The sequence below is a fragment of the Oncorhynchus nerka genome, linkage group LG24, assembly GCF_034236695.1.
Source record: "Oncorhynchus nerka isolate Pitt River linkage group LG24, Oner_Uvic_2.0, whole genome shotgun sequence".
Classification (NCBI taxonomy): Eukaryota; Metazoa; Chordata; class Actinopteri; order Salmoniformes; family Salmonidae; genus Oncorhynchus; species Oncorhynchus nerka.
Window position 1 is genome coordinate 24,852,924 of NC_088419.1, and position 12,127 is coordinate 24,865,050.

Consider the following 12,127-nt stretch of genomic DNA (forward strand, 5'->3'; position numbering starts at 1 on the left):
AATAAAATATAATAAAATGTATGTATATTGCTTCTCCACACAGATAGACATAATACTTTGTGAGGAAAACAGTCATCTTCTGTTCTCTCCATGTACATGAAAATGCTCATATCTGATGTCCTATTTCGATTTATTGACCCTTGATACTGTACTTGAAAGGATACTCTTAACAGATGTTGTTTTGTCATTGAAGAACCACAGGCTCCCAAAGAAAAGCAGAAGGCTGGCACCATAAAGAAGGGTATGAACATATTGTATTGATTCAAAGGGATACACTTACATAACTTGTTCTTGTTTGATCTGAACACATACTTTTTTAACCCTTAGTTCCAAAGGAAAAGACCAAGGCAGCTGCCCCAAAGAAGGGTAAGAGACTCTCTACATACCAAATCATCCTTCACACTTACTGAAAACATGTACTGAATATATACTGTTATGCAAATGCACTCAACAGTAAGGGTTTCAGTGTTAGAAGTTACCTAAAGGTAAAGGTAATATAGCTGCTTAGAAGTGTTACACCAAAGCATGCACACATCAATAAGATTTTCTACTGATATTTTGTCAATAATGTATTTTTTCCAGAGCCAGAGCCCCCTAAAGAAAAAGTTAAGAAGCAAGGTAACAATTTGTACAGTTGAACTGCATCATTGCTTTCTGTATGTGAATACAGTTACATAGTTTATATCTCTTGGCTTGTATTCTAGACGCTGTGGTGTCCAAAGAGAAGGTCAAACCAGCTGTTGTAAAGAAAGGTACAGATTTTGTAGTGCATTATTAATATCATACTGCATGCTTGACTTTTATTGGAAAATATTGAGCATTTGATGATGTTGTCATTCCAGAAGCTGTTGTCTCCAAAGAAAAGACAAAACCTACCACAATGAAGAAAGGTACTTTATTGCATGTTGTAATAATATTACACCTAACGTTAGCTAGCGAGCTAATGTTAGCTAGCTAATAGTATACTTTAACTTGAAATGAAAATTATTTTCTGACAAAATTAGAAACGTGTAATATCTGAAAATGTAGCTAGCTAGACTATCTTGCCCGTATACATGGATGGACATTTCTCCCTCTCTGTCACAGATGCCATGGTTGCCCTTAGTTTGAAGATGTAAGCCATGGTTGCCCTTAGTTTGAAGATGTAATTTGGAGACAGGTGTTTTATACAACAGCCTTCTGTGTTTTCTCTTTTTGACTCACTTTGCATATTTGCAATGAAACGGCAGAATTTTATCCATATCCTTAGCTATCATTAACCAATTCCACCGGGCATTCTACTGATTTCAAAACAAGTCCGAGCAAAAACTAAGCCATGAGGTCAAAGAGCTCCGAGATAGGATTGTGTCGAGGGACAGATCTGGGGAAGGGTACAAAAACATTTCTGCAGCATTGAACATCCCAAAGAACCCAGTGGCCTCCATCATTCTTAAATGGAAGAAGTTTGGAACCACCAAGACTCTTCCTAGAGCTGGCCGCCCAGCAAAACTGGTCAGGGAGGTAAGCAAGAACCTGATGATCACTCTGACAGAGCTCTAGAGTTCCTCTTTGGCGATGGGAGAACCTTCCAGAAGGACAACCATCTCAGCAGCACTCCACCAATCAGAGCTTTATGGTAGAGTGGCCAGACTGAAGCCACTCTTCAGTAAAAGGCACATGACAGCCGGCTTGGAGTATGCCAAAAGGCACCTAAAGACTCTCAGACCATGAGAAACAAGATTCTCTGGTCTGATGAAACCAAGATTGAACTCTTTGACGATGAATGCCAAGCGTCACGTCTGGAGGAAACCTGGCACCATCCCAACGGTGAAGCCTTTACAACTGGACTACCAACGTTATCTGCCCGAGGGAGTTATCCGGCTGGCTCCTCTGTCGCGACGTTACCTGAACGCCCATCTTCGGTCCGCTAATCGTTAGCTGTCTTATTGGCTGCTATCTGAATAGACCTATCGGAATATTTTTATTTTTATTTATTTTTTCTTGGGCCTCTATAACTATATCTATTGTTTGTTTTTTTGCGAATTGGATTGATCCCCTCTACCACACGGAACCCCACTAATCCTACTGACGGAAACGCACAAGGTGGCTAAAAACAGACCTCCATCCTATGCTAGCTTGCTACCGATGGCCCGGCTAGCTGTCTGAATCGCCGTGACCCCAACCAACCTCACTACTCACTGGACCCTTTTGATCACTCGACTAAGCATGCCTCTTCTTAATGTCAATATGCCTTATCCATTGCTGTTCTGGTTAGTGTTTATTGGCTTATTTCACTGTAGAGCCTCTAGTCCTGCTCACTATACCTTATCCAACCTATTAGTTCCACCACCCACACATGCAATGACATCTCCTGGTTTCAATGATGTTTCTAGAGACAATATCTCTCTCATCATCACTCAATACCTATGTTTACCTCCACTGTATTCACATCCTACCATACCTTTGTCTGTACATTATACCTTGAATCTATTTTATCGCCCCCAGAAACCTCCTTTTACTCTCTGTTCCAGACGTTCTAGATGACCAATTATTATTGCTTTTAGCTGTACCCTTATCCTACTCCTCCACTGTTCCTCTGGCGATGTAGAGGTGAATCCAGGCCCTGCAGTGCCTAGCTCCACTCCTATTCCCCAGGCGCTCTCTTTTGATGACTTCTGTAACCGTAATAGCCTTGGTTTCATGCATGTTAACATTAGAAGCCTCATCCCTAAGTTGGTTTTATTCACTGCTTTAGCACACTCTGCCATGTTCTAGCTGTGTCTGAATCCTGGCTTAGGAAGACCACCAAAAATTCTGAAATTTTAATTCCAAACGACAACATTTTCAGACAAGATAGAACTGCCAAAGGGGGCGGTGTTGCAATCTACTGCAAAGATAGCCTGCAGAGTTCTGTCCTACTATCCAGGTCTGTACCCAAACAATTTGAACTTCTACTTTTAAAAATCCACCTCTCTAAAAACAGGTCTCTCACCGTTGCCACCTGCTATAGACCACCCTCTGCCCCCAGCTGTGCTCTGGACACCATATGCGAACTGATTGCCCCCCATATATCTTCAGAGCTTGTGCTGCTAGGCGACCTAAACTGGAACATGCTTAACACCCCAGCCATCCTACAATCTAAGCTTGATGCCCTCTATCTCACACAAATGATCAATGAACCTACCATGTACCTCCCCAAAGCCTTAAACACAGGCACCCTCAGAGATATCATCCTAACCAACTTGCCCTCTAAATACACCTCTGCTGTCTTCAACCAAGATCTCAGCGATCACTGCCTCATTGCCTGCATCCATAATGGGTCAGTGGTCAAACGACCTCCACTCATCACTGTCAAACGCTCCCTGAAACACTTCAGCGAGCAGGCCTTTCTAATCGACCTGGCTGGGGTATCCTGGAAGGATATTGATCTCATCCCGTCAGTAGAGGATGCCTGGATATTTTTTTTAAATGCCTTCCTAACCATCTTAAATAAGCATGCCCCATTCAAGAAATTTAGAACCAGGAACAGATATAGCCCTTGGTTCTCCCCAGAACTGACTGCCCTTAACCCTTAACCAACACAAAAACATCCTATGGCATTCTGCATTAGCATCGAACAGCCCCCGTGATATGCAGCTGTTCAGGGAAGCTAGAAACCATTATACACAGGCAGTTAGAAAAGCCAAGGCTAGCTTTTACAAGCAGAAATTTGCTTCCTGCAACACTAACTCAAAAAAGTTCTGGGACACTGTAAAGTCCATGGAGAATAAGAACACCTCCTCCTAGCTGCCCACTGCACTGAAGATAGGAAACACTGTCACCACTGATAAATCCACTATAATTGAGAATTTCAAGCATTTTTCTACGGCTGGCCATGCTTTCCACCTGGCTACCCCTACCCCGGTCAACAGCACTGCACCTCCCACAGCAACTCGCCCAAGCCTTCCCCATTTCTCCTTCTCCCAAATCCAGTCAGCTGATGTTCTGAAAGAGCTGCAAAATCTGGACCCCTACAAATCAGCCGGGCTAGACAATCTGGAACCTTTCTTTCTAAAATGATCTGCCAAATTCTTGCCACCCCTATTACTAGCCTGTTCAACCTCTCTTTCGTGTCATCTGAGATTCCCAAAGATTGGAAAGCAGCTGCGGTCTTCCCCCTTCAAAGGGGGGGACACTCTTGACCCAAACTGCTACAGACCTATATCTATCCTACCCTGCCTTTCTAAGGTCTTCGAACGCCATGTCAACAAACAGATTACCGACCATTTCGAATCTCACCATACCTTCTCTGCTATGCAATCTGGTTTCAGAGCTGGTCATGGGTGCACCTCAGCCACGCTCAAGGTCCTAAACAATATCTTAACCGCCATCGATAAGAAACATTACTGTGCAGCCGTATTCATTGATCTGGCCAAGGCTTTCGACTCTGTCAATCACCACATCCTCCTCGGCAGACTCGACAGCCTTGGTTTCTCAAATGATTGCCTCGGTTCACCAACTACTTCTCTGATAGAGTTCAGTGTGTCAAATCGGAGGGTCTGCTGTCTCTATGGGGGTGCCACAGGGTTCAATTCTTGGACCGACTCTTTTCTCTGTATACATCAATGATGTCGCTCTTGCTGCTGGTGAGTCTTTGATCCACCTCTACGCAGACGACACCATTCTGTATACTTCTGGCCCTTCTTTGGACACTGTGTTAACAACCCTCCAGGCAAGCTTCAATGCCATACAACTCTCCTTCCGTGGCCTCCAATTGCTCTTAAATACAAGTCGAACTAAATGCATGCTCTTCAACCGATCGCTGCCTGCACCTGCCCGCCTGTCCAACATCACTACTCTGGATGGCTCTGACTTAGAATACGTGGACAACTACAAATACCTAGGTGTCTGGTTAGACTGTAAACTCTCCTTCCAGACCCACATCAAACATCTCCAATCCAAAGTTAATTCTAAAATTGGCTTCCTATTTCACAACAAAGCATCCTTCACTCATGCTGCCAAACATACCCTTGTAAAGCTGACCATCCTACTAATCCTTGACTTCGGCGATGTCATTTACAAAATAGCCTCCAATACCCTACTCAACAAATTGGATGCAGTCTATCACAGTGCAATCCGTTTTGTCACCAAAGCCCCATATACTACCCACCATTGCGACCTGCACGCTCTCGTTGGCTGGCCCTCGCTTCATACTCATCGCCAAACCCACTGGCTCCATGTCATCTACAAGACCCTGCTAGGTAAAGTCCCCCCTTATCTCAGCTCGCTGGTCACCATAGCATCACCCACCTGTAGCACGCGCTCCAGCAGGTATATCTCTCTGGTCACCCCCAAAACCAATTCTTTCTTTGGCCGCCTCTCCTTCCAGTTCTCTGCTGCCAATGACTGGAACGAACTACAATAATCTCTGAAACTGGAAACACTTATCTCCCTCACTAGCTTTAAGCACCAACTGTCAGAGCAGCTCACAGATTCCTGCACCTGTACATAGCCCACCTATAATTTAGCCCAAACAACTACCTCTTTCCCTACTGTATTTATTTTATTTATTTATTTATTTTGCTCCTTTTGCACCCCATTATTTTTATTTCTACTTTGCACATTCTTCCACTACAAATCTACCATTCCAGTGTTTTACTTGCTATATTGTATTTACTTTGCCACCATGGCCTTTTTTTTGCCTTAACCTCCCTTATTTCACCTCATTTGCTCACATCGTATATAGACTTGTTTATACTGTATTATTGACTGTATGTTTGTTTTACTCCATGTGTAACTCTGTGTCGTTGTATGTGTCAAACTGCTTTGCTTTATCTTGGCCAGGTCGCAATTGTAAATGAGAACTTGTTCTCAACTTGCCTACCTGGTTAAATAAAATAAATAAAGCACGGTGGTGGCAGCATCATGCTGTGGGGACATTGTTTATTGGCAGGGACTGGGAGACTAATCAGGATCAAGGGAAAGATGAACGGAGCAAAGAACAGAGAGATCCTTGATGAAACCCTGCTCCAGAGAGCTCAGGACCTCTACCTGTGGTAAAGGTTCACCTTCCAACAGGACAACGACCCAAAGCAAACAGCCAAGACAACACAAGAGTGGCTTCGGGACAAGTCTCTGAATGTCCTTGAGTGGCCCCGCCAGAGCCCGATCAAACATATCTGGAGAGAACTGAAAATAGCTGTTCAGCGACACTCCCCATCCAACCTGGCAGAGAAGAATGGGAGTAACTCCCCAACTACAGGTGTGCCAAGCTTGTACCTAAGAAGACTTGAGGCTGTAATCATGGCCAAAGGTGCTTCACCAAAGTACTGAATAAAGGGTCTGAATACTTATGTAAATGTGATATTTCTTCTTTTTTTATATAAAATGGCAACAATTTTTTTTTTAAACAGTTTTTGATTTGTAATTATGTGGTATTGTGTGTAGATTGATGAGGAAAAAAATTATTTCATCAATTTTAGAATAAGGCTGTAACGTAAACCATATGTAAATAGTGAAGGGGTCTAAATACTTTCCTTAGTCACTGTATACGTTTTCCTTTTAGAGTTGTTCAGTGGGTGCAATTACGTGTTTGGTCTGTGTTCTTCGTTTCAGAGGTTGTTGTTTCCAAAGATAAAGCTAAAACAACAGCTGCCAAGAAAGGTAAGGAATATAGTTGCTATGGGATTCACAATGTAACATTGAGCTGTATGAACAATGTATTTTGAATGATGAGCATATTTTGTATTTTCATTGTTTCAGAGCCTGTGGAAAAGGACAAAATAACTCCTATGAAGAAAGGTAACAAGAACTTACATCAAGTTATTCCAGTTGATGAATTAACATACATTCTAACTGTGGATATATTATGGTTTTAGAGCCTGCAATCTCCAAAGAAAAAGTGAAGACAAACACTACCAAGACAACCACAAGCACTTCCAAGAAAGGTAATATTGTATTTCACAAATGTTAACTTGAGTAGATGCTGACTATTAGTTGTAGTGAAACACTTCTCACATGTCTTGTTTATCTCAGAACGTCGTGCTGCAAAAGCCAACGCTGAATGGTCGCTTGTAAAGAATGGTATAGCGCTTCTTAATCCCAACTTGTCTATATTAACTTTTTCAATCAAGGAGATTATTATTGGTATGCTTTATGAGTACATAATGTAATAATTTAATTTGTCTCTGCACCAGTTGTTTCAGAACCCGAGCCCCTAAAAGAGAAAGCCACTCCGAGAGTCCCCACTATGAGGAAAGGGAACCACACAAATGTAGTGGTGCCAATGGTAAAAGCCATGGCTAGAGTTGTCGCTATAAGACCCATCCTTACAACAAAAGGTAACCAAACAGCAATGCAAAAGTTCATCAAACTAAATATAGATTATTTTCAGTTAGATACAATGACAATTGGAAACATGCTGTTTAACTGTTTTAACACTTTTATCTCCTGCAGTGACAGAGGAGAAGCTATCTAAGGAACCTGAGACAGGTAAAATGTATCCGTCGTAACGGTGTGTGGGGCAGAAACTGGCCATTAGAAATATTATACAAACAAGTATATCGTCTTTCATTGTTTTGATCTTGAATGTAATTTGCTGGATAATAATTTAATCAAAACGTTTTCCATCACCAAAAGAGAAAACAAAAGAGGCAGAGAAAAGAGGTGTGAATAATTTGACTGTGTTTTGAGTGGATTTATTTCCAGACATGTTATAATAGGTTTTCCTTTTAGAGTTGTTCAGTGGGTGAAATTACGTGTTTGGTCTGTGTTCTTCGTTTCAGAGGTTGTTGTTTCCAAAGATAAAGCTAAAACAACAGCTGCCAAGAAAGGTAACGAATATAGTTGCTATGGGATTCAAAATGCAACATTGAGTTGTATGAATAATGTATTTTGAATGATGAGCATATTTTGCATTTTCATTGTTTCAGAGCCTGTGGAAAAGGGCAAAATAACTTCTACGAAGAAAGGTAACAACAACTTAGATCAAGTTATTCCAGTTGATGAATTAACATATCATCTAACTGTGGATATGTTGTGGTTTTAGAGCCTGCAATATCCAAAGAAAAAGTCAAGACAAGCACTACCAAGACAACCACAAGCACTTCCAAGAAAGGTAATACTGTTTTTCACAAATGTTAACTTGAGTAGATGCTGACTATTAGTTGTAGTTAAAAGCTTGTGGTTTTGTAGTACATTATTAACAACTTAACTGCATGCTTGACTTTTATTGGAAAATATTGAGCATGATGTTTTCATTCCAGAAGCTGTTGTCTCCAAAGAAAAGACAAAACCAATCACAGTGAAGAAAGGTACTTTATTGCATGTTGTAATAATATTACACCTAACATTAGCTAGTGAGCTAATGTTAGCTGGCTAATAGTATACTTTAACTTGAAATTAAAACAACTTTCTGACAAAATTAGAAAACATGCAATATCTGAAAATGTAGCTAGCTAGACTATCTTACCCGTCGTATACATGGATGGACGTTTCTCCCTCTCTGTCACGGATGCCATGGTTGCCCTTAGTTTGAAGATGTAATCCGGATACAGGAGTTTATGCAGCAGTCTTCTGTGTTCTCTTTTCAACTCCCTTTCCATATTTGCAATCAAACGGCAGAAATTTCTCCATATCCCTAGCCATCATACTCCAATTCCACTGGGCATTCCACTGATTTCAAAACTCGGTCCTCAAGAAAGTGGAGAGCAACACCTTTTCAATTCCACTTTGTGATATCTTTTGAAAAAAGCAGCGTTAGAAAGGATTACCTACACATACTGACCAGCTTCTGTTATAGACAGGAGCGTGCTACATGGCAGACCGATCCGAACTCATCTCTCGGCATGTCCAGCCCACCCATTATCTCAGCCAAACATGCCTAACGGGAAGGTTCCTATCTTTATTTCATGGCTAAACCAACTAGGCTCTTAATTAACAATTGTATTTGTATTTACAGATGGCATACAAGTTTGTTGTGAAGGCACATGAAAGTCCACATGATCCAGAAGGCATTTCTGCCCAAAAACATATTTCGATTTTTTTTTAAAGTGTACATTCAAATGGTTCTCCTGTGAAGTAATGACGCGCAACTTACGCCTATAAACCGTTTATTTTATACACTGCCTTAGGAAAGTATTCAGACCCCTTGACCTTTTTCCACATTTTCTTACGTTACAGCTTTATTCAACAATGTATTAAATAAATAAAAATCCTCAGCAATCTACACACAAAACCCCATAATGGCAGAGCTAAAACAGGTTGTCAGAAATGTTAGCAAATTTTTAAAATCTAAATAACAGAAATACCTTATTTACATAAGTATTCAGACCCTTTGCTATGAGACTCGAAGTTGAGCTCAGGTGCATCATGTTTCCATTGATCAGCCTTCAGATGTTTCTACAACTTCATTGGAGTCCACCTTTGGTAAATTCAATTGATTGGACATGATTTGAAAAGGCACACAACTGTCTATATAAGGTCCCACAGTTGACAGTGCACGTCAGAGCAAAAAACAAGCCATGAGGTCGAAGAGCTCCAAGATAGGATTGTGTTGAAGCTCCGATCTGGGGAAGGGTACGAAAACATTTCTGCAGGATTGAACGTCCCCAAGAACACAGCGGCCTCCATCATTCTTAAATGGAAGAAGTATGGAACCACCAAGACTCTTCCTAGAGCTGGTCGCCTGGCCAAACTGAGAAATCGGGGGAGATGGGCCTTGGTCAGGGAGGTGAACAAGAACCCGATGGTCACTCTGATTGAGCTCTAGAGTTACCGTGGCGAAGGGAGAACCTTCTAGAAGGACAACCATCTCGGCAGCACTCCACTAATCATACCTTTATGGTAGAGTGGCCAGACTGAAGTCACTCTTCAGTAAAAGGCACATGACAGCTGCTTGTAGTTTGCCAAAAGGCACCTAAAGACTCCCAGACCATGAGAAACAAGATTCTCTGGTCTGATGAAACCAAGATTGAACTCTTTGACCTGAATGCCAAGCGCCACATCTGGAGGAAACCTGGCACAATCCCTACGGTGAACCACAGTGGTGGCAGCATCATGCTGTGGGGACGTTGATCAGCGGCAGGGACTGAGAAACTAGTCCTGATCGAGGGAAAGATGAAGAGAGAAAAGTACAGAGAGATCCCTGATGAAACTCTGCTCCAGAGTGCTCAGGACTTCCAACTGGGGTGAAGGTTCAACTTCCGACATTACAACGTCCCTAAACAAACAACTAAGACAACATGAAGTGGCTTCATGACAAGTCTCTGAATGTCCATGAGTGGCCCCGCCAGAGCCCGGACATGAACCTGATCAAACATCTCTGGAGAGACCTGAAAATAGCTGTGCACCGACACTCCCCATCCAACCTGGCAGAGAAGAATGGGAGAAACTCCCCAACTACAGGTGTGCCAAGCTTGTAGAGTCATACCCAATAGTCAAGGATGTAAACACTGCCAAAGGTGCTTCAACAAAGTACTGAGTAAAGGGTCTGAATACTTATGTAAATGTGATATTAATGTTTTTTTAAATATAAATTGGCAACAAATTCTTAAAACCTATTTTTGATTTGTCATTGTGTGTAGATTGATGAGGGGGAAAAAAATATTTAATCAATTTTAGAATAAGCCTATAACATAATTAGTCAAATGTGGAAATAGTGAAGAGGTCAGAATTATTTCCTTAGTCACTGTATACATTTTCCTTTTAGAGTTGTTCAGTGGGTGCAATTACGTGTTTGGTCTGTGTTCTTCGTTTCAGAGGTTGTTGTTTCCAAAGATAAAGCTAAAACAACAGCTGCCAAGAAAGGTAAGGAATATAGTTGCTATGGGATTCACAATGTAACATTGAGCTGTATGAACAATGTATTTTGAATGATGAGCATATTATGTATTTTCATTGTTTCAGAGCCTGTGGAAAAGGACAAAATAACTCCTATGAAGAAAGGTAACAACAACTTAGATCAAGTAATTTCATTTGATGAATTAACATATATTCTAACTGTGGATATATTATTGTTTTAGAGCCTGCAATCTCCAAAGAAAAAGTCAAGACAAGCACTACCAAGACAACCACAAGCACTTCCAAGAAAGGTAATATTGTATTTCACAAATGTTAACTTGAGTAGATGCTGACTATTAGTTGTAGTGAAACACTTCTCACATGTCTTGTTTATCTCAGAACTTCGTGCTGCAAAAGCCAAAGCTGAATGGTCGCTTGTAAAGAATGGTACAGCGCTTCTTAATCCCAACTTGTCTTAATTAACTTTTTCAATCAAGGAGATTATTATTGGTATGCTTTATGAGTACATAATGTAATAAAAAAAGTTTTTTTTGCACCAGTTGTTTCAGAACCCGAGCCCCTAAAAGAGAAAGCCACTCCGAGAGTCCCCACTATGAGGAAAGGGAACCACACAAATGTAGTGGTGCCAATGGTAAAAGCCATGGCTAGAGTTGTCACTATAAGACCCATCCCTACAACGAAAGGTAACCAAACAGCAATGCAAAAGTTCATCAAACTAAATATAGATTATTTTCAGTTAGATACAATGACAATTGGAAACATGCTGTTTAACTGTTTTAACACTTTTATCTCCTGCAGTGACAGAGGAGAAGCTATCTAAAGAACCCGAGACAGGTAAAATGTATCCATCGTAACGGTGTGTGGGGCAGAAACCTGCCATTAGAAATATTATACAAACAAGTATATCGTCTTTCATTGTTTTGATCTTGCATGTAATTTACTGGATAATAATTTAATCAAAACGTTTTCCATCAGCAAAAGAGAAAACAAAAGCGGCAGAGAAAAGAGGTGTGAATAATTTGACTGTGTTTTGAGTGGATTTATTTCCAGACATGTTATAATAGGTTTTCCTTTTAGAGTTGTTCAGTGGGTGAATGTAATTTTTTGGTCTGCGTTCTTTGTTTCAGAGGTTGTTGTTTCCAAAGATAAAGCTAAAACAACAGCTGCCAAGAAAGGTAACGAATAGATTTAGTTGCAACACTGAGTTGTATGAATAGTGTATTTTGAATGATGAGTATATTTCGTTTTTTCATTGTTTCAGGGCCTGTGGAAAAGGACCAAATAACTCCTACGAAGAAAGGTAAAAAGAACTTAGATCCAGATATTCAATTTGATGAATTAACATATATTCTAACTGTGGATATATTAT

At 40.8% G+C, this 12,127-nt stretch overlaps 1 protein-coding gene across 23 annotated transcripts in view; it reads left to right on the top strand.

The window, feature by feature from the left end:
- Positions 1-12,127, top strand: part of LOC115107715 (triadin-like) — a 74,982-nt gene that overhangs the window by 45,699 nt on the left and 17,156 nt on the right. For 19 of the 23 annotated variants that reach the window (XM_065008744.1, XM_065008737.1, XM_065008743.1 and 16 more), the window contains 24 exons: positions 194-241; positions 328-366; positions 583-618; positions 705-752; positions 843-890; positions 6,574-6,621; positions 6,721-6,759; positions 6,837-6,905; positions 6,994-7,041; positions 7,155-7,298; positions 7,414-7,449; positions 7,743-7,790; positions 7,890-7,928; positions 8,006-8,074; positions 8,223-8,270; positions 10,717-10,764; positions 10,864-10,902; positions 10,980-11,048; positions 11,137-11,184; positions 11,298-11,441; positions 11,557-11,592; positions 11,734-11,766; positions 11,886-11,933; positions 12,020-12,058. In XM_065008744.1, coding sequence (XP_064864816.1) covers positions 194-241; positions 328-366; positions 583-618; positions 705-752; positions 843-890; positions 6,574-6,621; positions 6,721-6,759; positions 6,837-6,905; positions 6,994-7,041; positions 7,155-7,298; positions 7,414-7,449; positions 7,743-7,790; positions 7,890-7,928; positions 8,006-8,074; positions 8,223-8,270; positions 10,717-10,764; positions 10,864-10,902; positions 10,980-11,048; positions 11,137-11,184; positions 11,298-11,441; positions 11,557-11,592; positions 11,734-11,766; positions 11,886-11,933; positions 12,020-12,058 — 1,311 coding nt within the window. The remainder of the gene's footprint in view (positions 1-193; positions 242-327; positions 367-582; positions 619-704; positions 753-842; positions 891-6,573; positions 6,622-6,720; positions 6,760-6,836; positions 6,906-6,993; positions 7,042-7,154; positions 7,299-7,413; positions 7,450-7,742; positions 7,791-7,889; positions 7,929-8,005; positions 8,075-8,222; positions 8,271-10,716; positions 10,765-10,863; positions 10,903-10,979; positions 11,049-11,136; positions 11,185-11,297; positions 11,442-11,556; positions 11,593-11,733; positions 11,767-11,885; positions 11,934-12,019; positions 12,059-12,127) is intronic. The other 4 variants (XM_065008747.1, XM_065008745.1, XM_065008746.1 and 1 more) reach the window with 4 other exon arrangements.